Source organism: Somniosus microcephalus, chromosome 21 (assembly GCF_052327205.1).
Source record: "Somniosus microcephalus isolate GS21.2 chromosome 21, FLI_Smic_1.0, whole genome shotgun sequence".
NCBI lineage: Eukaryota > Metazoa > Chordata > Chondrichthyes > Squaliformes > Somniosidae > Somniosus > Somniosus microcephalus.
The window spans coordinates 12,258,271-12,285,616 of record NC_141007.1 but is presented as its reverse complement, the minus strand read 5'-3'; the positions used below and the strand labels follow the sequence as shown (position 1 = coordinate 12,285,616).

The 27,346-nt window shown below is 49.0% G+C and overlaps 2 protein-coding genes across 8 annotated transcripts in view; one reads left to right on the top strand and one right to left on the bottom strand.

The window, feature by feature from the left end:
• Positions 1–12,735, bottom strand: part of recql5 (RecQ helicase-like 5) — a 117,434-nt gene extending 104,699 nt beyond the window's left edge. For 2 of the 5 annotated variants that reach the window (XM_085963251.1, XM_085963252.1), the window contains exon 1: positions 12,533–12,735. In XM_085963251.1, coding sequence (XP_085819377.1) covers positions 12,533–12,641 — 109 coding nt within the window. In that variant the 5' untranslated portion in view covers positions 12,642–12,735. The remainder of the gene's footprint in view (positions 1–12,532) is intronic. The other 3 variants (XM_085963250.1, XM_085963253.1, XM_085963254.1) reach the window with 2 other exon arrangements.
• A 115-nt stretch (positions 12,736–12,850) lies between these two features.
• The window catches only part of sap30bp (SAP30 binding protein), an 87,154-nt gene continuing 72,658 nt past the window's right edge, over positions 12,851–27,346 (top strand). Inside the window, exons 1-3 of one of the 3 annotated variants that reach the window (XM_085963260.1) lie at positions 12,851–13,024; positions 14,505–14,599; positions 21,305–21,352. In XM_085963260.1, coding sequence (XP_085819386.1) covers positions 12,916–13,024; positions 14,505–14,599; positions 21,305–21,352 — 252 coding nt within the window. In that variant the 5' untranslated portion in view covers positions 12,851–12,915. Of the gene's footprint in view, positions 13,025–14,495; positions 14,600–21,304; positions 21,353–27,346 lie in introns of all 3 variants that reach the window. The other 2 variants (XM_085963259.1, XM_085963261.1) reach the window with 2 other exon arrangements.

Genomic DNA, 27,346 nt, shown 5'->3' with positions numbered 1-27,346 from the left:
CCATATCTCCTCAGCCCAGTTCCTACTGTACAAGGCACCATATCTCCTCTCAGCCCAGTTCCTACTGTACAAGGCACCATATCTCGTCCCAACCCAGCTCCTACTGTACAAGGCACCATATCTCCTCAGCCCAGTTCCTACTGTACAAGGCACTGCATCTCCCCTAGCCCAGCTCCTACTGTACAAGGCACCATATCTCCTCAGCCCAGTTCCTACTGTACAAGGCACCATATCTCCCCTCAGCCCAGCTCCTACTGTACAAGGCACCATATCTCCTCTCAGCCCAGTTCCTACTGTACAAGGCACCATATCTCGTCCCAACCCAGCTCCTACTGTACAAGGCACCATATCTCCTCAGCCCAGCTCCTACTGTACAAGGCACCATATCTCCCCTCAGCCCAGCTCCTACTGTACAAGGCACCATATCACCCATCAGCCCAGTCCCTACTGTACAAGGCACCGTATCTCCCCTCAGCCCAGCTCCTACTGTACAAGGCACCATATCACCCATCAGCCCAGTTCCTACTGTACAAGGCACCGTATCTCCCCTCAGTCTTCTTGTGCAGAATCCCCTCCCAGAGAGCTTTCCAGCTTGCTCCTTAGGCACACAGAAGCCCTCCCACCCCAAGGGATTCCAACCTTCCCTCGGGTATTGGGACCTCAGTATTTCTGCTGCTTTGCTGAGACACGTAGACAGCGCCCACATGGGAAGTTCTCCACAAGGAGTTTTAGGGCCAGTACAGCGACCAGTTAAAAAAGGCCAAGAAAAGCTAAGTGTTGCACAGAAGGAGACAGCAGTCAGACTGTGGGTAACTGCTGTCCTGGAGCAAACTCCCTGCAGCAGCTGAACAGAGCGCCAGAGTCATGGGGAGTCAGTGAGCCATCAGGTCTATGCAGGCACACACTGAGGGCAGCGCAATCTGCACTTCACTCCTGTTAACTAGTTGAGGAGGAAGGCGGCAGTTTCAAGAAGCTCAAGCCTTGGTGGATAATATTGTTTAGTTGCACCAGAAAGAAAAAAATAAATAAAACAAAGGAATGCATTTCAGAATTTATTCAACAGGTTTTAAGATAAAACAGAAGATCATGAGATAGGAGCAGGAGTAGGCAATGCGGCCCCTCAAGCCTGCTCCACCATTCAGTAAGATCATGGCAGAACTTCTACATCAACTCCACTTCCCCGCCCTATGCTCATATCCCTCGATTCCCTTAGTGCCCCAAAAATCTGTTGATCTCAGTCTTGATTGTACTCAACGACTGAGCATCCACAGCCCTCTGGGGTAGAGAATTCCAAAGATTCACCACATCTAACTTGAGCTCGGGTCGTTAGTATAATCAGCTCTTGCACACCGTCAAGCTCAGGCTCTCTCCCGTACCCCAGTTTGAATAAAAAGATACACCGGTTCAGTGCGTAAAGGATTATATGGCTTCCATGGAGACGGGAAACCCCCCCCAGGTCTGACGCTCAGTCTGTGCGGAATTGACGGATCTCGGTTGGGCCACAGTCGGAGTGTTTACTATTTACTTCAGCACCTTTGGCCTCAGGTTATACAGGTATTTATTACCCTGTGGTACTTTCACGAGTCTGGACACCAAGTGCAATTTGGCTATCCAAGCATCACACCAGCGTTCTGTGCTGCCCATACCCGATGTCCTCGCACACATTCAAGCAGGGGTCACTGGACAAGATCAGGAAAAGGTTTGCATTTCTATAGCAACTTCCACAACCTCAGGGCGTCCAAAACGCTTCACAGCCAATGAAGTACTTTTGAAGTGTAGTTACTGCTGTAATGTGGGAACAGAAACCTGTCTGATTTTCCCACACCAGGGGGATGCTCAGGACACATGCAGCACTCCAACTGCTCCCCTCCCGGGGTCAGGTATCTCAGCATGGACCAGGAACCCAAGCCGGGACGTTTTAATCTGTACACCTCAGTGCTACACTGGGCCATCATGGAGTAGTTGTCTGATTTCTAACTCGGTTGATATATTTAGCTTGGGTCAGCTTGGCTTGGTTGGCAGTGCTCGCAACTCAGTCACGAGGACTTCCAACAACATTTATATAGCGCCTTTTAACGTAAACATCTCAAAGCGCTTCACAAATAGGCAGAAAGGGAAGAGGCACCATGCCAGAAAGGGATTAGGAGGATGCCCGAAAGCTGAAGAGCTGAGTTTTTAATAAGGTGTAGGAAGTCACACAACACCAAGTTATAGTCCAACAGCTTTATTTGAGATCACAAGCTTTCGGAGCGCTGCTCCTTCGTCAGGCACTGCGCTCCGAAAGCTTGTGATCTCAAATAAAGCTGTTGGACTATAACTTGGTGTTGTGTGACTTCCTACATTTGTCCACCCCAGTCCAACATTGGCATCTCCACATCATGTTGAATAAGGTGGAGGGAGCAGAGAAATCTAGGGAGGGACCATCAGAGAGTAGGACCAAGACAGTCAAAAGCTCTGTCACCGGTGGGGGGGGGGGGACACATGTCAGAGCAATGGAGCATTTGGGAGCTGGAGGAGACTGCAGATAGTGGGGTGAAGCCATGGCAGTCAGTATAGATGAGAACGTGGATTGTAAATGTTATACTTTGGGGATCACATACCTGACACAGATTAGTGAGTACAGGGGGTGATGGACAAGCAGGACAGGAAAGTGGGGCAGAGCTTTAGACAAGAATTTTTTGGAGTGGAGGATGGGAGGCCAACAAGAAGAATATTGCAACAGTAGAGCCTGGAGATGACAAAGGCATGGTTAAGGGTTATTGTGGCAAAGAAGCAGAGGCAACAATGCAGAGATGTAAGTAAGCGGCCTTGATGATGGATAGTCTGTGGGGTTTAAAGGTAAGCTCAGAGTTGAACAGAGCTTCAAGTTTGCAAATGGACTAGTTCAGCCTCAATGGCCAGAGTGAGGCCCAAGACCATGGGCTCAGTCTGCTCCATGTTGAGCTGCAGACTTGAAGTGAGACAAACAGTCTGACAGCACGGAAACAGTTGAGGGATTAAGAGAATCGGTCGGTAGAGCTATATTTCAGTTTACAACCTAATCTGGCACTCCAATGCATTGACAGAGGGGGTCATCCTTTGGGTGAGATGTTAAACTGAATCCCCATCTGACTCAGATGGACATTGAAGATCCCACAACACTATCTGAAGAGCAGGGAAGTCTCCCAGTGCCCTGACCAATATTCCTCCCTTTATGAACACTACCCAACAGTGTGCATTAACGAGTGAAGAATGGCTGCCATGTTTGCCTAAGTTCACAATCACTGCAATTCAATAGGTAATTGATTGTGTGAAGTTTAAGAGTTTTCCATGTGATACGGCGCAATATAAATGCTGCAATTCTGACTATAACTAAACCAGGATTCTAAACTCTGGGTGATCATCTTTACAATACACCTTCAACCAAAGTCTGTAGTCATGACCTTATAACAAAGAAATATTAACCATCCCCTCCAAGTTACAAGATGGTGGATTGATACCACTATAGGGTCAATTTCCTTTAAGTAGTATTTGTGTAATAAATAAAGAGTTCTTCAACTGCAGTGAAAGTGTAGGTTAAAGTGATCAGAGAAAGGCAGTCTCTTCTCACGAATCCTGGGCGTTCTGATACTGTGCATTCAAATCCCAATCAGCCCCCTCCTCCAACTCATTCTGTCCCAAAAAACTACAGGACTCTTCCCCTCCTTCAGCCTCCCTACAATCTAGACAAGCTTGATGTCCCCAAACCATTACTGGATTTAACTCATCTTTTGTCCTATCTTCAACTTTAATGGTGTCCTAACTATGGAATTCCCAAGCTTTTGCCTTCTTGAATGGTATTGGTGACCTCATGGAGCCTCAGGCCACATATTAAGTTTAAATCCATGTTCCCATTAATCTGCAGCTATCTCAAGATCTCGGTGTCCTGATTGGCCCTCTTGCGAGGTTTCTTGGCTGAGAGTTTCAGATTTTAATATCTGTGCTGGCAGCTCTGTAGTTGCACTGCTTTTCAGGTGCTGACTGAATAAATAACTTGTACACAGCATGCGAAGGGTACTTGACTTCGAAATAAGTGGGTCAAACTCTTATCAATGCTCTTTGTACGCATTCTAGCCTTGGCTGTGACTATTTCTCCAATTTGATTCATTTGTATCTTTGTCTGACCTACTTGAAGCCACTGACCTCGGAGAACGGAGGGTTAAATTTTCAGGAAATGAGGCAGTTTGAAGGACAATACAAATCATAGAATCATACAACACAGGAGGCCATTCAGCCCATTGTGCCTGTGCCAGCCCTTTGAAAGAGCTCTCCAATTAGTCCCAGACCCCTGCTCTTTCCCCATAGCCTGGCAAATGTTTCCTTTTCAAATTACTGACAAGTGACAAAAACGATGAAGGTTCTGAGCTCAGGGTCAAATGGTCTGCACACAAGGGTGGTTAAGGAAATGTCCAGCAAGATAGCTCACATTCTGGCAGGGATCTTCATGGAATCAATAGAATTGGGAGTTACACCAAAAGATTGGAGAAGGGAACGCAACATCTCCAAAAAAGGATCGAAGGAAAATCCCGGAAAGTACAGCCCAGCGAGGCCGTCGTGTCGTGGGTGAATTGTTCGAGGCTCCCCCAAAGGGCGGCACTGTGAAACACCCAGAGGAACCACAGTCATCAGGGCAAGTCAGCATGGCTTTATGGAGAAGACTATGCCCAACAAACTGTTCGGATTCTCTAACGAAGTATTGGAGCTTGTGGATATAGGGAACGCCATAGACATTGTTTATCTCGACTTCAGCATGGCGATTTGGTGTCATAGTGGAGGCTGGTTCAAGGTAGAAAAGCACGGAATAGGTGGGCAGTTACTGAAGTGGATTGGCAACTGGCCGCATCAAAGGAGTCATGCACGGAGTTAACAGGAAGTGACACGGGACAGAGTTCAGAAGAGAGGTAAATGGACAAAACAGACATCACATTTCACACAGAGGGTGAGTTGAACTGCTCAGAGAGTCGATCTAGGTATTAGGGAAGAAAACAAATTGAGGGAACTGTTTTTGAACTCTGGGACTAGTGAGATGGACTGACATGATCTTTGCCAGTCCAGTGTGCTCCTTCATTCCTGCGTGAAGCGGCAACGCCAAGCCTCAAATCAGCCATCGCACAATAACCACTGATCAAATTCACCATAACACAACAGTTTAGTTGGGCTCAGTGTAATGAGACCAGCACACTAGCAGAAATATCACACAAGTCAATACCCTTTAATGTTCAATGATATTCTTAATTCATCCCGTCAAATTGAGACTCCTTGAGACAGGGAAATTCTAGGCCAGTTAGTCTTAGTTTACTTGATGGTAAGCTCTAGCATCTATAACATGGGAGGAAATTACTGAGCGCTCACAGAAATACGAGCTAAATCAGGTTCAGTCAGCAGATTTCTAAAAGGCGGTTCGTGTTTGACCAACCCTGTAGAATTCTTGGAAGAAATGCCTTGGATGTGGTTCATATGGATTTTTAAAAAGCACTTGATAAAAGACTACTGGCAAAGTTAATGCCACATTGAGTGGAAAGTGGGTACATGGATGGAGACTTGACTGGAGAGCAGAAAGTAACGGTAAAAGGTCATTTCTTGGACTGAAAGTTGTGGCGAGTGGTGCTCAACAGGGGTCTGCGTTGAGGCTGCTCTTATTTACTAAATGTGCGAAGGACCTAGACTGCGGAATTGAAAGAGTAATTCTGATATTTGCTGAGACACCAAAGAGGAGATATATGACAAACATCATGAGAAACTTCAGGAGAACATAGATAGGCTAGCAGGATGGACAGGTGGAGATCAACATAAAAAAGAAACATTCTGGAATTAAGAAAAGGGAAAGGATATCCACCTTCAACAGTAAGATTTTAATGGAGCAGGTGGGCCTTGGATACACAGGTGATTAAAGGTGCCAGTGCAAGTAGAAGAGGCCATAAAAAGGCAAACAGAAGCATCGATTTTGTAACTGGATGCATAGAATACAAAACTAAGCAGCTGAAGTTAAACTTGTACAAGGCCTTAGTTACACTGCAGTTGGAGCTTGCTGTGCAGTTCTGAGCATCCCATTTTCGGAAGGATATAGAAGCAATGGAAAATTCGCAGCATTGATTCATTAGGATGTTCCCAGCAATGAGATATAACAATTATGAAGAGAAACTTGAGAAGTTAAGGCTTTTTCACTGGCGCTCAATAGGTTAAAAGTGATCTGATAGACGTCTTCAAGGTTAGAGGGGTAAATATAGAGAAAGATTCGTGACATTGAAAGTGAGGGGGCAAAATTTCAGAATCACAAGGAATTGAAGAAGTTGGAAAAGATTTTTCACAGAGGGTGATTAGAATGCAGAATTTTCTACCACAAACCCTTGTTGAAGCAGTGTGAATAAACTTTCAAAGGGTGTTAAAGAGGAATATTGAAAGAAAGTAAGGAGAGTGGGAATAGATGAGGTGGCTCGTGTGGAAACACAGACTTGAGGGGCTGAATGGCCTGTTTCAGTGCTGGAACATTCTATGAAGAGCTAGGGGCAGTCCTGTACCCCAGTGTTAGTTACAGACCCATGCTGTTTACTTCATTCAAGGGATGTGGGCATCGCTGACAAGGCCAGCATTTATTGCCCATCCCTAACTGCCCTTGAGAAGGTGGTGGTGAGCCTCCTTCTTGAATCGCTGCAGTCCGTGTGGTGAAGGTAGTCCCACAGCGCTGTTAGGGAGGGAGTTCCAGGATTTTGACCCAGCGACGATGAAGGAACGGCGATATATTTCCAAGTCAGGATGGTGTGTGACTTGGAGGGGAGCTTGGAGGTGGTGGTGTTTCAATGTGCCTGCTGCCCTTGTCCTTCTAGGTAGAGGTAGCGGGCACATGTTTGGGAGGTGCTGTCTAAGAAGCCTTGACAAGTTGCTGCAGTGCATCTTGTAGATGGTACACACTGCAGCCACGGTACGGTGGTGGTGGAGGGAGTGAATGTTTAAGGTGGTGGATGGGGTGCCAATTAAGCGGGCTGCTTTGTCCTGGATGGTGTCGAGCTTCTTGAGTGTTATTGGAGCTGCACTCATCCAGGCAAGTGGAGAGTATTCCATCACACTCCTTACTTGTGCCTTGTAGATGGTGGAAAGGCTTTGGGGAGTCAGGAGGCGAGTCACTCACTGCAGTATACCCAGCCTCTGACCTGCTCTTGTAGCCACATTGTGTGTGTGGCTGGTCCTGTTAAGTTTCTGGTCAATGGTGACCACACACCACCACCCCCCCCCCCCCCCCCGAAAAGGTGTTGATGGTGGGTGATTAGACGATGGTAATGCCATGGGGAGGTGGTTAGATTTTCTCTTGTTGGAGATGGTTACTGCCTGGCGCAAATGTTACCTGCCATTTATCAGCCCAAGCCTGAATGTTGTCCAGGTCTTGTTGCATGCAGGCACGGACTGCTTCATTATCTGAGTTGCGAATGGAACTGAACACTGTCCAATCATCAGCGAACATCCCCACTTCTGACCTTATGATGGAGGGAAGGTTATTGATGAACCATCTGAAGACAGTTTGGCCGAGGACACTGCCCTGAGGAACTCCTGCAGCGACGTCCTGGGGTTGAGATGATTGGCCTCCAACAACCATCTTCCTTTGTGCTCGGTATGACTCCAGCCAGTGGAGAGTTTTCCCCCCTGCTTCCCATCCACTTCAATTCAACTAGGGCTCCATGATGCCAGACTCGGTCAAATGCTGCCTTGATGTCAAGGCTGTCAATCAACTCACCTCTGGAATTCAGCTCCTTTGTCCATTTTTGGACCAAGGCTGTAATGAGGTCGGGAGCCGAGTGGTCTTGGCGGAACCCAAACTGAATATCAGTGAGCAGGTTATTGGTGAGTAAGTGCCGCTTGATAGCACTGTCGATGACACCTTTCCAAACTTTGTTGATGATTGAGAGTAGACTGATGGGGCGGCAATTGGTCAGATTGGATTTATCATAGAATGGTTACAGCACAGAAGGCAGCCATTCGGCCCGTCGAGCCTATGCCGACTCTCAGCCAGTCCCAGTCCCACTCCCCTGCCCTTTCCCCGTAGCTCTGCAATTATTTTTCCTTAAGATACTTATCCAACTCCCTTTTAAAAGATAAAATTGAGTCTGCCTCCACCACCCTTTCAGGCAGTGCATTCCAGATCTTAATCACTCACTGTGTAAAAAAGTTTTTTCTTACGTCGCCTTTGGTTCTTTTGCCAATCACCTTAAATCTGTGTCCTCTGGTTTATCCTGCTTTGTGTGGACATAACTGAGCAATTTTCCACTTTGTCGGATAGATGCCTGTGTTGTAGCTGTACTGGAACATCTTGGCTAGAGGCACGGCTAAATCTGGAGCACAAGTCTTCAGCACTAAAACCGGTATGTTGTCGGGAGCTATAGCCTTTGCTGTATCCAATGCGCTCAGCTAGTTCTTGATATCATGTGGAGTGAATCGAATTAGCTGAAGACTGGCTTCTGTGATGGTGGGGACTTTAGGAGGAGGCCGATATGGATCATCCACTCGGCACTTCTGGCTGCAAAAGCTTCAGCATTGTCTTTTGCACTCACGTGCTGGGCTCCGCCATCATTGAGCATGTTCCTGGAGCAGCCTCCTCCCATTAGTTGTTTAATTGTCCACCGCCATTCACAACGAGGTGTGGCAGAACTGCAGAGATCTGATCCATTGATTGCGAGATCGCTTAGCCCTGTCTATAGCATGCTGCTTCCACTGTTTCGCATGCATGTAGTCCTGTGCTGCAGCTTCCCCAGGTTGGCACCTCATTCTTAGATATGCCTGGTGTTGCTTGTGGCATGCCCTTCTACACTCCTCGTTGAACCAGGGTTGGTCCCCTGGCTTGATGGTAATGGCAGTGTGAGGAATATGCCGGGCCATGAGGTTACAGATTGTGGTGGAATACAATTCTGCTGCTGCTGATGGCCCATAGCGCCTCATGGATGCCCAAGTTTGAGCTGCTAAGATCTGTTCTGAATCAACCCCAGTGTTATACAGTGACAGACCTGTACCCACCAGTACTGTACCCCAGTGTTATACAGTGACAGACCTGTACCCACCAGTACTGTACCCGTGTTATACAGTGACAGACTTGTACCCACCAGTACTGTACCCCAGTGTTATACAGTGACAGACCTGTACCCAAAAGTACTGTGCCCGTGTTATACAGTGACAGACCTGTACCCACCAGTACTGTACCCGTGTTATACAGTGACAGACCTGTACCCTCCAGTACTGTACCCCAGTGTTATACAGTGACAGACCTGTACCCACCAGTGCTGTACCCCAGTGTTATACAGTGACAGGCCTGTACCCACCAGTACTGTACCCCAGTGTTATACAGTGACAGGCCTGTACCCACCAGTACCGTACCCCAGTGTTATACAGTGACAGGCCTGTACCCACCAGTACTGCAGCCTAGTGTCAGCTTTGGCTCAGTGGTAGCACTTTCCCCTTCGAGTCAATGTGTTGTGGGTTCAAGTCCCACTCCAGACTTGAGCACATAATCAAGGCTGACATTCCCAGTGCAGTACTGAGTGAGTGCTGCACTGTCGGAGTTGCCGACTTTCAGGTGAGACGTTAAACCGAGGCCCCATCTGCTCACTCAGGTGGACGTAAAAGATCCCATGGCATGATTTAAAGAAGGGCAGGGGAGTTTTCTTCTGCGTCCTGGCCAATATTTATCCCTCATGCAACATCACAAACAGATTATCTGGTCATTATCACATTGCTGTTTGTAGGAGCTTGCTGTGTGCAAATGAGCTGCTGCATTTCCTACACTACAACAGTGACGACACTTCAGAAGTACTTCATTGGCTGTAAAGTGCCTTGGGATGTCCTGACCTCATGAAAAGCACTATATAAATACAAGTTATTTTCTTTCTTTTAGTAGTACAGAAACAGACTTAAACACACCAGTATTTATGCTACTCTTCGACAGCTCAACATGCTCTCCCAAGACAAAAGTATGCACGGACAAATCTCAAATTCTACTCCTGGCTGTTTCACAGTTTAAGTAGCCACAGTATGAAGATTTCACACATCCAGTAGACTTCACTGGATTTTTAGTGACTGCACTAAAGCTGAAAGTATCTAGCAGTGGTCCCCACCATCACAGAAGCCAGTCTTCAGCCAATTCGATTCACTCCACGTGATAGCAAGAAACGGTCCAGCGCACTGGATACAGCAAAGGCTACGGGCCCTGGCAATATCCCGGCTATCTTGCTGAAGACTTGTGCTCCAGAACTAGCTGCACCTCTAGCCAAGCTGTTCCAGTACAGCTACAACACTGGCATCTATCCGACAATGTGGAAAACTGTCCAGAAAAAGCAGGACAAATCCAATTCGGCCAATTGCCGCCCCATCAGTCTTCTCTCAATCATCAGCAAAGTGATGGAAGGTGTCATCGACAGTGCTATCAAGTGGCACTTACTCACCAATAACTTGCTCACTGATGCCCAGTTTGGGTTCCGCCAAGACCACTCGGTTCCAGACCTCATTACAGCCTTGGTCCAAACATGGACAAAGGAGCTGAATTCCAGAGGTGAGGTGAGAGTGACTGCCCTTGGCCGAATCCCCCACCATTAACATCCTGGGGGTCACCATTGACCAGAAACTTAACTGAACCAGCCACATAAATACTGTGGCAACAAGAGCAGGTCAGAGGCTGGGTATTCTGCGGCAAGTGTCTCACTTCCCGACTCCCCAAAGCCTTTCTACCATCTATAAAGGCACAAGTAAGGAGTGTGATGGAATACTCTTCACTTGCCTGGATGAGTGCAGCTCCAACAACACTCAAGAAGCTCGACACCATCCAGGACAAAGCAGCCCGCTTGATTGGCACCGCATCCACCACCTTAAACATTCACTCCCTCCACCACTAGCGTACCATGGCTGCAGTGCGAACCATCTACAAGATGCACTGCAGCAACTCGCCAAGGTTTCTTCGACAGCACCTCCCAAACCCGCAACCTCTTCCACCTAGAAGGACAAGGGCAGCAGGCGCATGGGAACACTGCCACCTCCAAGTTCCCCTCTAAGTCACACACCATCCTGACTTAGAAGTATATCGCCGATCCTTCATCGTCGCTGGGTCAAAATCCTGGAACTCCCTACCTAACAGCACTGTGGGAGTACCTTCACCACACGGACTGCAGCGGTTCAAGAAGGCATCTCACCACCACCTTCTCAAGGGCAATTAGGGACGGCCAATAAATGCTGGCGACGCCCACATCCCATAAACGAATAAAAAAAACCATCACCTCCCATCCAGATAGCGGAGCACTGCAGCAGCTCAGAGTGCTGGTCTAAGTGATGTACTGCAGCACTAGCCAAGAAGCAGAAAGATTTTACCAGATAGGGAAATGGCAGAAAAGTCTGTCCTTCCTACAAAGTTCTAAGAAAAAAAGACCATCAACTTGCAGAGATCGAAGTCTACAATCGGGTCCAAACTGCAAGATACTCAGACAGACTGCAAAGACTGGGGGAGGGAAAAAAACAAAATCTCTTTTCCAACATCTGACCCAGTAACACTATCCCTCCTCTTAGGAAGGATGGAATCTCTGAAGGAGACGTAGCAAACACATCTGTTGATAAACCATTTGAAGTTCAGCAACAGAAAGTTACACACCCAGCACAGAGTAGCCTTGTCAGAAAGCTGTTGGCCACATTGGCATCAGCACTCAAGCTCTCCAAGTCTTTTGTGCGGAACCAGCTTCTCCCTGGCTCCTTATTCCAGTAAGGATAAAAAGTAACAACTGGGCTTGCTTCAAATTTAAAACAAATGCTGGCAATATGAAGCAAGAATGTCAGCTCCTATAAAGGAATATAAGGCAGATTAACAACTCTGCTGTGAAGTTGCAGTATTTTCTGTTTCGGTTGAGTTGTTCACCTCTACTTCTGGTGTCTTGCAGGAAGCAGATGCAGCCCCACAGAAAGGAGCAGAGCTTGAGCCCGAGAGTCACAGGCCAGGTGTCCAGTGCCCTTCAACTTAAGCTCCCAGGAACCACAGTGAACGAACAGCTCAGCCACAATCTGCAGCCCACTCACCAGCTTCGCTCCAGAGCGGAAACATAGAACTGTGAAGCTCAAAACACAGAATTCAGCAGCCTAACTGTGCTCACACCTAATCCCTTGACACCAAGCCCCTTCAAGCCCCCCAGTGCATGACCCTGCCCCTAAACACCCATCTCAAACTCCAGTCCACTGACCCCTGTCCTGAAACCCTCAACATCAATCTCAGCCCCTCAACTGCAGGCACTGACTCCGCCCGCCCCCTCTTCAGCCTCCTAGACCCGACCCTAGTGCCAGCCTCCTGGTCCTACAGCCGACCCCAGAGCCCTATCTAGCCCCCTGACCCTAGAGCCAGCCGCCTGACCCCAAGGGCCTGAGAACTACCCCGTGCCCCCTGACCCCAAGGGCCTGAGAACTACCCCGTGCCCCCTGACCGGGGCCGAGGGTGGCAGGTCCCACTGGGCAGTACGGGGACTTCCCCCGGGCCGTGCTGTGGCCCGGACCCGGCGCCTCTCACCTCTCAGCACCGCCCGGGCGGCGCTCTCTTGCCGCTCCGAGCGGAACGAATCAAAGCCGAAGACTTGTGTGAGGGCTAAGCGGGCCCTGTCCCAGGAGCCTGTGGCCATCGCTCAGGCAGGCCGGCCTGGTGAGGGCGGGCGGCTGCAGCAGCTCGGGGCCTGACGTCACCGCGCCCCACTGCGTGTCACACAATGTGACCTCACCGCGCCTCAATGCGTGTCGCACAATGTGACCTCACCGCGCCCCAATGCGTGTCGCACAATGTGACCTCACCGCGCCTCAATGCGTGTCGCACAATGTGACCTCACCGCGCCCCAATGCGTGTCGCACAATGTGACCTCACCGCCCCGCCGCGGGGAAACGAGCCTGCGCAGGTCGGGCATGCGTGACGTTGGCAGAATGCGCCGAACAATGGCGGCCAAGCACAATGTTCTCTTCACACTCACAGCTTATGCGGGCGATTCCGATTCGGACACCGACACCGAGACAGGTGAGGCCTGGGGATGCAGCGCGGCCCTTGCACTGGGAAGTAGGCCACGGCCTGGGCAAAACTATTAACGCTCACCGGGCCACGGTCTGCACATAACCTGAACTCATTATCGGGGCTCATAAACACCCAGTGCAGCGGGTGGGTCCAGGTTTGTCACTAACACTGGGGTACAGTACTGGTGGGTACAGGTCTGTCACTATAACACTGGGGTACAGTACTGGTGGGTACAGGTCTGTCACTGTATAACACTGGGGTACAGTACTGGTGGGTACAGGTCTGTCACTGTATAAGACTGGGGTACAGTACTGGTGGGTACAGGTCTGTCACTATAACACGGGTACAGTACTGGTGGGTACAGGTCTGTCACTGTATAACACGGGTACAGTACTGGTGGGTACAGGTCTGTCACTGTATAACACTGGGGTACAGTACTGGTGGGTGCAGGTCTGTCACTATAACACTGGGGTACAGTACTGGTGGGTACACGTCTGTCACTATAACACCGGGGTACAGTACTGGTGGGTACAGGTTTATCACTATAACACTGGGGTACAGTACTGGTGGGTACAGGTCTGTCACTATAACACGGGTACAGTTCTGGTGGGTACAGGTTTGTCACTGTATAACACTGGGGTACAGTACTGGTGGGTACAGGTCTGTCACTGTATAACACGGGGTACAGTACTGGTGGGTACAGGTATGTCACTATAACACTCTGGTACAGTACTGGTGGGTACAGGTCTGTCACTATAACACTGGGGTACAGTACTGGTGGGTACCGGTCTGTCACTGTATAACACTGGGGTACAGTGCTGGTGGTTACAGGTCTGTCACTGTATAACACTGGGGTACAGTACTGGTGGGTACAAGTCTGTCACTGTATAACACTGGGGTACAGTACTGATGTGTACAGGCCTGCCACTATAACACTGGGGTACAGTACTGGTGGGTACAGGTCTGTCACTGTATAACACTGGGGTACAGTACTGGGGGGTACAGGCCTGTCACTGTATAACACTGGGGTACAGTACTGGTGGGTACAGGTCTGTCACTGTATAACACTGGGGTACAGTACTGATGGGTACAGGCCTGTCACTATAACACGGGTACAGTACTGGTGGGTACAGGTCTGTCACTGTATAACACTGGGGTACAGTACTGGGGGGTACAGGCCTGTCACTGTATAACACTGGGGTACAGTACTGGTGGGTACAGGTCTGTCACTGTATGGCACTGGGGTACAGTACTGGGGGGTACAGGTCTGTCACTGTATAACACTGGGGTACAGTGCTGGGGGGTACGGGTCTGTCACTGTATAACACTGGGGTACAGTACTGGTGGGGACAGGTCTGTTACTGTATAACACTGGGGTACAGTACTGGTGGGTACAGGCCTGTCACTGTATAACACTGGGGTACAGTACTGGTGGGTACAGGCCTGTCACTGTTTGACTATGTACTCTTTGTGTCAGGCACAAAAGGAGGACTAGTGTCTGCCGGATATGGGGACGATGACATCAGCAGGATGGAGGAGGCGGATGAGCTGGATGATGAGGACGAGAGCAGCAGTCCACTGGTGAGTGGGAAGTGAGAGGAAACCTTCCCTAAAATACAGGAAACTTAGCGATATCCGGGACCGGCGTGATGCCGATCTATGAAAACTTCCGGACGGACCAGCGCTAATGTTGAAGGATACGGAAGTTTTCATCTCCGTATCTGACAACAAACACTGTTGCTTAGTATTGTGTCTCAAGGAGTTTTATACCCTTACCTATATAACAATTATTAAGAGGGTGGAGAGTTTAGTTAACGGCCATTTTATTTACAATGTGCTTCTTCACTCAATGCACTACATTTCCCATAGTGCATTGCAAATCACCACTACGGTATCCCCTGTGGACAATTCTAATACACATTCAAAATACACAACATATTTCCTCCCCCTTAAAATAGAATGTCCACAAAACAGAATAACTGAAAATGACTATAACTTTGGAAGAGAGGGTAGACTGCCTCTACATTCCGCTAACCCTGGGGATTATTCTGCCCCATGCACACAGGTTAGCACTAACTAACTAAGGCGCTCTGGAGGCTGCCTTTCTCTTTGGGGGTAACGCCTAGTCTCAGGAGCAGGCTCTGGCTGGCTCTCCCGTGACCCTGCAGGCGTGGCTTCCACCCTCGATGGCACAAGAGTGGATGGTGCCACCGTCTCAGGGTCGGACGACCAGTCCCTGCTGGAGCCCCCAGCAGGTCCTTGATCCCCTGTTTCTTGGGTTACCTGTGGCGACTGTCTTGGCAGTAACTGGTCTACATGCCGTCTCCATGTTCGGTCGTCTCCGGTGCGGACTCGGTATGAAACGGGGCCCGTCTTTTGAATGACCGTAGCCGGGACCCACTGGTGTAGTTACGCGCGAGGACTTTGCCCTCCACCACAAAGTGTCGTTCTTTGGACCTCTGAGCTCGTCTGCTGACTTGATCCTGCTGATTGGCGTGCACCACTGCTTCTGTGGACGTTGGCCTCAGCAGGTCAAGGCGTGTCCGTAGCTGCCTTCCCATGAGTAGGTAAGCAGGAGATGCTCCAGTTGTGGCATGAGGCGTGTTTCGGTATTTCAGCAAGAAAGCATTCAGGCGCTGCTTTAGAGGAGCATCACTTCTTGCCGCTTTCAATGCGTGTTTCAGCGTTCTGACAAATCTCTCCGCCAATCCATTCGTGGATGGATGATAAGGCGCGGAGAACGTGTGCTGGATTCCATTGCTCTTGAGGAACTCCTCCATCTCCTGGGATGTGAACTGTGTTCCATTGTCGGTTACGATCTGCTCCGGCAGACCAAATCGCCCGAACATCTCTCTGAGTCTCGATGGTTTTCTCCGTAGTGGTAGTGGACATTACTGCAACCTCCGGCCATTTGGAATGGGAGTCCACCGCGACCAGGAACATCGCTCCTTGCACTGGTCCCACGAAGTCCAAATGGATCCGTTGCCACGGTGTCGCCGGCCATTCCCATGGATGCAGTGGCGCTGCTCTTGGCGTATCCCTGGTTGTCTCGCATGATGGGCATGATTTCGCTTCAACTTCAATTTCATGATCCAGACCGGGCCACCAGAAGTAGCTTCGTGCCAGCTCCTTCATCCGGACAATACCACAATGTCCTGAGTGCAGCTCGTTGAGGACATGTTTCCGCAGCTTTGGTGGTATGATCACTCGCATGCCCCAAAGGAGGCATCCTGACGTGACAGACAACTCCTTCCCTCTTGACAGGTAAGGTAGGAGCTCAGGTGGTGCGTCTGACACCCGTGATCCGTCTCCTCGCATCACCCGATCCAGCACCTTGGATAGCGTAGGGTCCACTCTGGTCTCTTTCTTGACCTGCCGGGCTGTGACAGGGGCATTGCTCACCATGTCAAAGTAGAAAATCTTCTGCTCACAGCCTTCAGAGGGCACAGGCAGCGGAAGTCTTGACAATCCGTCCGCATTGCCATGTGCTGCTGACCTCCGGTATTTGATGTTGTAATTGTGAACGCTTAACATCAGCGCCCAGCGCTGCATCCTGCACGCTGCCAGGGAGGGTATTCCTGTGTGTGGACCAAAGATCAATGTCAGAGGATGATGATCCGTCAGCAAGGTGAATTTCCTTCCGAACAAGTAGTGATGGAACTTTTTGATTCCAAAGATGATGCCCAAAACCTCTTTTTCGATCTGCGGGTATTTCACCTCCGCCTTGCTCAGGGACCTTGACGTGAATGCAATCAGCTTCTCTTCGCCTGAGGGAAAGATGTGGGACACGACTGCGCCGACGCCATAAGGCGACGCGTCACAGGCCAGCTGAATCTGCAACGACGGGTCAAAGTGCGTCAACACTCTGGGGTCAGTCAAAGCTGCTTTGGCTTTCTTGAATGCAGCTTCGCACTCCTTCGTCCACGCCCAGGCCTTGCCCTGACACAGCAACTCATGTAATGGCTTCAACAGTGATGCCAGCTGTGGAATAAACTTTCCGTAATAGTTCAGGAGACCTAAGAATGACCGCAGCTGGCCGACATTTGTAGGTGCAGGAGGTCGGCAATGGCTTTCACTTTCGACGGTACTGTGTGTAGGCCGTCCGCGTCGGTGACATGGCCTAGGTACTCCACTGATGGCTTGAAAAATTCGCATTTGTCCTTGCGAACGCGTAAGCCATATTCTTCAAGTCTTCCCAGTGTCTTCGTCAGGTTCTGCAGATGCTTGTTGTCGTCCTTTCCTGTGACAAGGATATCGTCGAGATAACATTGTACCCCTGGAATGCCGCTTAAGATCTGGTCCATAGCCCGCTGAAACAATGCTTGTGCTGACGTTATACCAAAGGGTAGGCGGCAGTACCTGTAGAGGCCCTTGTGGATTCAGGATGCTACTAGCACATCCTGCATGATTCTGCTTTACTTTAAAACTACAATGAAGGGAAGTGCTTGAAATTAGCTAATATTGAACCCAGTTTAAGTTGTGAGGTTGTACGTAAGGGGGAACAGTATGCAAGGGAGGATTGAAATTGTAGTGCAGGACCTGCAGAGGTTAATCCAGATTCACAGACTGCTTGCTTCTATACCGAAAACTAAACCTTTCAGACAAGCAAGTGTGAAGTTGGTTAGAAATGACAACAGAAAATGCTGGAAATACTCAGCAGGCCAGGCAGCAACCGTGGAGAGAGAAACAGAGTTAACGTTGAAGTTGGTTAGAGTCACTCGTTGTCTCCATTAGTGCAATAATGTTGCTCAACAATATTTCCCGATACAATGATACACATGGACAACGAGCGAGAGTCAGTCACAAGGGCTGGAAGGTGGAGGAGATGGAGAGTCACTTTGCCAAGAATATTCTATTCTGCTCCGTTGAAGGTCTCGTGAGTGAAGGCACTGGCCCCTGTGACGCTGAGCCAAATGGACCTGGAGGTCGCAGATTCAGTCCCCAGTCAACTCATCGGAGGCTGCAACTTGTTGGAGTGCTGCAGTTTGTTTCAGTCCTCCTGGGGTAGAGAGACTGGGAAGAACGCTGTGTTGGCTTTGCTCCTAGTCGCTATCCAGTGACCCCTGTTGGAAATTGGACATTGAGTGAGGACATAAGAACCATAAGAAATAGGAGCAGGAATAGGCCATTTGGCCCTTCAAGCCTGCTCCGTCATTCAGTGAGATCATGGCTGATCTTCTGCCTCAACTCCATTCACCGGCCCTATCGCCATATCCCTTGATGCCTTTACTAGTCAGAAATCTATCGACTTCTGTTTTGAATATACCCAATGACTGAGCCTCCACAGCCCTCTGGGGTAGAGAATTCCAAAGATTCACCACCCTCTGTGTGAAGAAATTTCTTCTCCTCTCAGTCCTGAATGGCCTACCCTTTAACCTGAGGCTGTGGCCCCTGGTTCTAGACTCCCCAGCCAAGGGAAACATTCTCCCAGCATCCACCCTATCAAGCCCTAATAATTTTGTATGCTTCAATGAGATCCCCTCTCATTATTCTGAATTCAAGAGAATACAGGCCTAGTTTACTCAATCTCTTCTCATACGACAGTCCCGCCATTCCAGGAATCAATCTCGTGAACCTTCGTTGCACTCCCTCTATGGCAAGTATATCCTTCCTTAGGTAAGGAGACCAAAATTGTACACAGTACTCCAGGTGTGGTCTCACCAAGGCCCTATATAATTGGAATAAGACTTCTTTACTCCTGTACTCAAATCCTCTTGTAATGAAGGCCAGCATACCATTTGCCTTCCTAATGGCTTGCTGCACCTGCACATTCACTTTCAGTGACTGATGTACAAGGACACCCAGGTCCCTTTGAGCATCTGCATTCCCCAATCTTTCACCATTTAGGAAATACTCTGCCTTTCTGTTTTTTCTAACAAAGTGGATAACTTCACATTTATCCACATTATATTCCATCTGCCATGTTCTCGCCCACTTGCTGAGCCTGTTGAGATCCCCTTGAAGCCTCTTCACATCCTCTTCACAACTGACACTGTCACCTAGCTTTGTATCATCAGCAAATTTGGAAATGTTACATTTAGTCCCCTCATCCAAATCATTGATATAGATTGTGAATAGCTGGGGCCCAAGCACCGTTCCTTGCGGTACACCACTAGTCACAGCCTGCCATCCTGAAAAAGACCCGTTTATCCCTACTCTTTGTTTTCTGTCTGTTAACCAATTCTCAATCCATGCTAGTATATTACCCCCAATTCCATGTGCCCTAATTTTGTTCACCAACCTCTTGTGTGGGACCTTATCAAAGGCCTTCTGAAAATCCAAATACACCACATCCCCTTTGTCTACTCCACTAGTTACATCCTCAAAGAGCTCCAATAGGTTTGTTAAACAGGATTTCCCTTTCATAAATCCATGTTGACTCTGCCCAATCTTACTATTAGTTTCTAGGTGCCCAGTTATTGCATCCTTTATAATAGATTCCAGCATTTTCCCAACTACTGATGTGAGACTAACAGGTCTGTAGTTCCCCGTTTTCTCTCTCCCTCCTTTCTTAAATAGCGGGGTTACATTTTCAAGGACAGGATTGAGTTTGGCTGTGATGCCCCTTATAGTTGAATAACTTGCCATCTAGACTCGTGTAAAAATCACCAGTTGGGTGAGGTACTGGAGGGCAACTTGTGCGCATGGCACCTGCATCCCAACATAAAGTCAGTGCCTTCGGGAGGGCAGGGAATGTTCGCCCGTTGGCTGCAGTGAGAGTGATTTGTCGATCTGTGTATGTGGTTCACTGTCTCTAGTGCTGTAATATTGATGTGTTACCCTGATAGTGAACCTGAGTCAACCTGGGGCTGTCTTATGAGGAAAGGTTGAGCAGGTTGGGCCTATACTCATTGGAGTTTAGAAGAATGAGAGGTGATTTCATTGAAACATTTAAGATTCTGAGGGGGCTTGACCGCGTAGATGCTGAGATGTTTCCCCTCGTGGGGGAATCTAGAACTAGGGGGAATCTAGAACTAGGGGGCATAGTTTCAGAATAGGGGGTTGCCCATTTAAAACGGAGATAAGAAGGAATTCTCTGAGGGTCATGAATCTTTGGAATTCTCTAACCCAGAATATATTCAAGGTGGAGATAGACAGATTTTTGAATGGTAAGGGAGTCGAGGGTTATGGGGAGCGGGCAGGGAAGGGGAGTTGAGGCTAAGATCAGATCAGCCATGATCTCATTAAATGGCGGAACAGGCTCGAGGGGCCGAATGGCCGACTCCTGCTCCTATTCCTTATTTTCTTATGAGAGTTGATACCATTGATGCCTTTATTATTTTAAACTTCATTTAATATTGGCACGGCTGTTTCATTCACACGTGAACTCGCTCCCAAGTTCTTACCAACAGACGCGTGCTCGGGCACATCGGGCACGGGCTGTGATTATTCTGTTTTGTGAATTTCTCCACCTGTTCCAACAACAGCTTACATTTATACAGCACCCTTAATGTAGTAAAAAATCCCAAGACCCTTCACAGGAGCTAATCCGACAAAAAACTGACACTGCGTCAAAAAAGTAGACATTAGGACAGGTGACCAAAAGCTTGAGACAGTGGCCAGGGAGAGCGGTGGAGTCAGTGTATTGTTTTCCCAGGATAGGGGACTGGGGCAGTCTGTGCAGGTTTTTAATCTCTGACTGTTTATTTCAAGATCTCTGGAGCCTTTGCGCAGTGTTGCTTGTGTTAGAACCAGGGCTACTCTTTTTCCCATTATTGCCACGGGTTTATTGAATCTGCTATTGCCAGGGATCCTGGGCTTCAGAAAGCTTTTTGTAGCTGGCATCCAGGGTGTATCTTGAGTCTATTAGGCGGGTGTCAGCCTAATTAGTCTATCAGCCCCACAACCCCCCCCCCCCCCCCCCCCCCGAGATATCTGCGCTCCTCTAATTCTGCCCTCTTGAGGATCCCTGATTACAATCGCTCATCCTTACTGGCCGTGCCTTCTGTTGCCGAGGCCCGAAGCTCTGGAATTCCCTCCCTAAACCTCTCTGCCTCTCTACCTCTCTTTCCTCCTTTAAGACGCTCCTTAAAGCCTACCTCTTTGACCAAGCTTTTGGTCACCTGCCCTAATTTATCCTTATGTGGATCAGTGTCAAATTTTTTGTCTTAAAATACTCCTGTACAGCGCCTTGGGCCGTTTTACTACGTTAAAGGCGCTATATAAATACAAGTTGTTGCCTGTCTGCAACTGGATTTTGCCTCAAGCAAGAGATTGTCGCTCTGCATGGCAATTCTGTCTGATCTCCGAGTGATCGCTTTAACCGTGTAAATTCTTGTCTTATAGGAAGGTGAGGATTCAGAAGCGGAGCTGCTGGAAGTGGATGGTGTAAAGGTACCGTTGTAATTTCTCACACTAACAACATAACAGTCTGGGGCGGAGGAAGAATGCAGCGGGGTCCCACAAACCAGCCTGAATGTGGAGCGTTCAGGCAGCAGTGCATCGTGGATGGGGCTGGGTCAGTCCCGTCTCCCACCCAGCACCCCATTCCTCTTCCAATGGGAAAGATGTCAGACAGAGGTATTTGTATATGTTGTGTGTTATCGGAACTCCTGAGCAGTAACTTGATGTAAGTTGTGGCACCTCACTCTGTACCATACGGACAATGACGGGCAGGATAAGACACTCTGGTCCATCCAACCTGTCCCACGTAATTGCGATACCATGTGCCACGGAATCTATCAAACAAAGGTGGCTCTACGCGGGAGTCCTCCCTTGTACCATTGGGGATCGAGGGTGGAGAGTGTTGCACGGAGCAGTACCATCCAATAGGTTTTTAAGTCACTTCACAGACTCCCGGGCCGCTTGTAACTTTTGCGGCCTGGAGGAGTTCGTGTTCCACATCTACACGGAGTGTGAGAGGCTGCAGCCCCTGTTCCACTATTTAAAGGTACAGTACTGGTGGGTAACTCCTCATTTGCTCCTCAATTTCTGGATGCACTTCAGTCCCGCGCTCCTGACCTTTGGACACCAGGTGCGGAGGAGAGCGAGCAAGTCGGAGGACCTCCTCGTGGGCCTGCTCCTGGGCCTGGCTAAGGTGGCCATCCACAGGTCCAGGTTAGATGCGGCCTGTGGTGGGGGTCGCTCTGGCTGCCTGCCTCTCTTCCACGGCTATGTCCGCCCCCGGGTGGCCCTGGAGAGGGAGCACGCGGTGTCCATTGGTGCACTTGAGACTTTCCGCGACTGGTGGGCACCGCAGGGACTGAAATGTTTGGACATGGGCAATAATATTATTTAAGTTATAAGTTTCTTTTGTTTTATGACTTCGTTTTCTATTAGTTGTGCCCCTTTAAAAGTGGAAGTTTCGTTTATTTCTGTTTGGCGGCCGTGCCTTCAGCTGCCTAGGCCCTAAGCTCTGGAATTCCCTCCCTAAACCTCTCCGTCTCTCATCCTTTAAGATGCTCCTTAAAACCTACCTCTTTGACGAAACTTTTGGTCACCCGTCCTAATATCTCCTTTTGTGGCTTGGTGTCAGATTTTGTTTTATAACACTCCTGTGAAGCGCCTTGGGACATTTTACTACGTTGAAGGTGCTATATAAATACAAGTTGTTTTAATTAAGAATGGCCATATCTTTGAGGCTTTAGAAATCTGTTTCCCACAGGGACTACAGTGTGTAACAGACACAGAAAATAATATTCGCATTTAATTTGTTAAGTTTCCTTTGTTTTGTATAATTTGGGTGTTTAAAAAGGGGGCACTTTTGTTAGATTAATTTTATTTTGATTGCTAACACTGGCGCAACCCAGTGTCACTCTAATCGCCCAATCAGAAGAGGAGAAATTTGTTTCCATAGTAACTCATCATGTTCCAGTGCCTGACCTGGGGCTCTGTAACAATGACCAATAATTAGACCCTGTCCATCAGCTCAGTCCACGTGAACCGTAACCATAAAGGGGTCGGTATAAACAGCTGCTGCCTGGACCTGCCCTTCAAACAGCATCTGCCTCATGAAGCAGGCGGAGGGAGGGAAGAAGACAGAGAAAGAGATGTACGTAAAGGCAGTGAAGCAACTCGCATTTATATAGCACCCCTTGTGTGCAGAAAGCCATCTGAACGCTTCACAACAAGAAGTAAACAGATTCAATAGGCAACAAGCACGGGGAAAGTGAGAGGCTAGGAGGCGGTACTGAAAGCTTAGTCGTTTGAAGAGGTGACAAGGTGGGGAGAACTGGGTCGAACTCCAGAGGAAAGAGCCGAGTGGATGTGTGAGCGGCGGCCAATGCTGGATCGGAGTACAGCCTCACTGAATGTGTTATTGTGGAGGGAGAACACATCAGCATCTCGTTGGAGGTGATACTTATATGGGGCAGGGGACAACCGTCGAAGATGTCTTGATCTCACTGTGTGATATTCTGACCAAATGGAAGGCAGCTGTATGTCTGTCAGATACGGTGTTTATCTCCTCTCCCTCATGGTACTTGGGGTCCTGTGTAAAATGAGTTTGAGCAGCCTCTACAACTAGAGACACAGTGCCCGGGACCCCCTGTAAATAGGGACACAGAGCCCGGGACCACCTGTAACTAGGGACACAGTGCCCGGGACCCCCATAAATAGGGACACAGTGCCCGGGACCCCCATAAATAGGGACACAGTGCCCGGGACCCCCTGTAAATAGGGACACAGTGCCCGGGACCCTCTGTAAATAGGGACACAGTGCCCAGGACCCCCTGTAAATAGGGACACAGTGCCCGGGACCCTCTGTAAATAGGGACACAGAGCCCGGGACCCCCTGAAACTAGGGACACAGAGCCCGGGACCCCCTGTAAATAGGGACACAGTGCCCGAGACCCCCTATAAATAGGGACACAGTGCCCGGGACCCCCTGTACATAGGGACAACAGTGCCCGGGACCCCCTGTAAATAGGGACACAGTGCCCGAGACCCCCTGTAAATAGGGTGCATAGCTCAGCATTTATCTATGATCCTTAAATTATTTATTGGATTCTTTGCTGGTGGTCCCAGTATACCCACAGCCATCACGCTGCAGTGAATATGCATTGCGGTCTAGTATGCTGAAGGCACTAATGTGCATCTGTATGTTGTGGAACAAAAGGTGGTCGAATATGCTAATGTTAATCATCGCTGATAACTGTCTGGATATAGCCTTTGAATTTCAATGGGTGCTCGAGCGTTCTCTGACAGTAAACGTCCTAAGCGTTTAACACCCTGGGGAGCTTTCTGAAGTAATAAGTTTGAGTGAAGACTTGAGTTTGTGAGAGGAGCAAAGCCGTGACTCCTTATGGTCCATAAACTAAAGGCCTTGTACCAGCAGCTATTGGTTGTGGGTTAATATTTGACCGCCTGTTCCCCGCTCACTCGTCACTCTGAGGCTATTTAGGGGTGATAATAATAATAATTCAACTTTATTGTCATTGTACAATGCACAAGTACATGAACAACGAAATGTGATCTTGCAAGCTCCCATGAGTCCAGTACAAATAACATTAACATTAAACGTAAATAGCACCGTCCTGGGAGAAGCAAAGCCGCTGCGTCTGTGCGCGCCGCCATTCCATTTCCACCATTCCTCCTGTCCGACAATCTTCAGCCCAACGCCCGGGCCTGCTCACCAGCCGCCCCTCCCGGGGCTCCTTCCGTGACCTTCTCACCAACCGCCCCTCCTCGGGGCTCCTTCAGTGACCTTCTCACCAGCCGCCCCTCCCGGGGCTCCTTCTGTGACCTTCTGCACCTGGTCTTCCCTGATGGTCACCCCTCCAGGTACTAACCAGGCTTGGCTCTGCTTAGCTTCCAAGCCTTGCCAGTGACCCTGTCCCTAGTCCCAGGAACAGGGTAAGAGGCTAATCAGAGGTTTGTGATAGCAAATACCCACATGGGAAATAAGAAACCGTATTTTAAGGGTTAGATTTATATTGAAGGTTTGTGAAGGAGAAGCGTCTCTATTGGTTTTGCACTTGAGATGAGTAAAGTTTGTAGCTACTGTAAATACACTGCTGGTTCTCGGTGCTGTTTCTATATTTACCTGTTGAATGTTTGGTTAACCTGACCTGTAGTTTACAGGCTGAGCCACGGTCTGGTTCAGTGTTTATTTTCCACTCGGCGAACTTAAGATTTAGTCTCGGGTGAATAAACCCTGGTAACGTGCTGTGAAAGCTTTAGGATTTCTGCCCTAAGGCGTACACTTTCAGACGGAGGGTGGCGAGGTTCAAGCTCACAGGGGAGATGGAGAGGTGTCCACAGAGTTGCTGGTTCCAAATAGAATGAGAGGGTTCGGATCAATCTTACAAAAAGAAAAATGCGAGTTCTTCCTCCTTCAAACTGTTCCACACAAATGAAGACGTCATGAATTAAATGAGGTGGGGGAGGTTATGTTTTAAACTTTTTGATATTGAACAGTGGCTACACTGGCATTTCGTCCCCCGCAGCCACTTCATAAAAGGCTTAGCCGTGATTCCCGCACTTCCAGTCTTTTCCTGTCTACCGCAGGTCCGCTCCGCAGTAATCACACAAAGTAATAGTTCTTCAATTTTTAATCAGAGTGAATATTGACACCACCGTGTCAGCCAGTGAGTTGGAGGTGGGGTAGGCGCGGATCCGCGGCGGAGGGGCCCGGGTCCGCGGCGGAGGGGCTCGGGTCCGCGGCGGAGCAGCTCCGGTGAACAAAAGTATGAGAATATTATTAGTTTTCTCTCGAAGATGAGTGAGTAACCAAGTGAAAAGTACTAGGCTGCGTGAAATTAGGGAACAGGTCGCAACTGTTCCCTGCCTGCTGCCCTGTCACTTGCAAGTAGGGTTGCCAAACCTGCTCTCCAGGAATTAATATTTAACCTCCTGGACACTGCTGCGGGCAGCCCAGGAGAATGACCATAGGGGCATTAACAACAATTGTGTGTTTTATTAACTTTGAGCACTTTCAGTATTTGTGATAAAAATATTGGCGGTAGGAGAGAAGGCTGTTTGACCAGGCGAGGCGGTTGAATACAGGAGGTCAAGTGATGAAGCCTCCAGGAATATGTTGAACCAGAGTTGGCAAACCCTACTTGCAAGGTGTGATGTGACCCTGCCTGTCGGCAGTTTTGATGCCGTTATTTGTAGGTGTGCATGGGGTTAGTAATTACCTCCATCGCAAATGCAAACACTAATTCAAATGTTTTTTTTCTCCTGAACGCTGCAAGAACAATTGCAGGAAATGTTAAAATCTCCAGTGCCCCCACCAAAGTGACTCGTGCTTAAAGGTGAATCGAATTCAGCGTCTCCCACCTGGGAGCTGGGTTAGCAGGGTACCGCCTGCAGTGTCTTTTCCATTCCAATAGATGGCAGTGTTGACCGCCACCTGGTTGGTGGTGAATCATTGGCCTGTGTGTAATCCTCCTGGGTGAGGTCTGATTCTCAAATCTTGCTACACTCGCGTTGCACCGTTCCACCTTTCTCTGACAGTTCCCTGTCCACGGTCAGTGGTGATGCCACTCTGATACCGGAATCCATTCTCTCCTAGTTTCCTTTCTCCCACTCCGCCAGTTTGAGTTCCGATTTCTTAACTAGATGTGCTCCTGATAATTGAACAGGTCCTTCCTGGAACACTGAGTGAGTGACTGTAGTGAGGGACTGAGATGCAAGAACAATGCAATATGGATGGCAACACAGGCAACCAGTAATATCCTTAGCCACCATCTACACCTACACTTCACAACAGGGCATGTATACAAAAATAATTGGGTGTGATAACCCAGGCTCCGCCCCCCCACCCGCAGCTGCCTCTGTAGAACACTGGGGTACAGTACTGGTGGGGACGGGTCTGTCACTGTATAACACTGGGGTACAGTACTGGTGGGTACAGGTCTGTCACTGTATAACACTGGGGTACAGTACTGGTGGGTACAGGTCTGTCACTGTATAACACTGGGGTACAGTACTGGTGGGTACAGGTCTTTCACTAACACTGGGGTACAGTACTGCTGGGTACAGGTCTGTCCCTGTATAACACTGGGGTACAGTACTGGCAGGTACAGGTCTGTCACTGTATAACACTGGGGTACAGTACTGGTTGGTACAGGTCTGCCACTGTATAACACTGGGGTACAATACAGATGGGTACAGGTCTGTCACTGTATAACACTGGGTACAGTGGTGGGTACAGGTCTGTCACTGTATAATACTGGGGTACAGTACTGGTGGGTACAGGTCTGTCACTGTAACACTGGGGTACAGTACTGGTGAGTACAGGTCTGTCTCTGTATAACACTGGGGTACAATACTGGTGGGTACAGGTCTGTCACTGTATAACTGGGGTACAGTACTGGTGGGTACAGGTCTGTCACTATAACGGGTACAGTACTGGTGGGTACAGGTCTGTCACTAACACTGGGG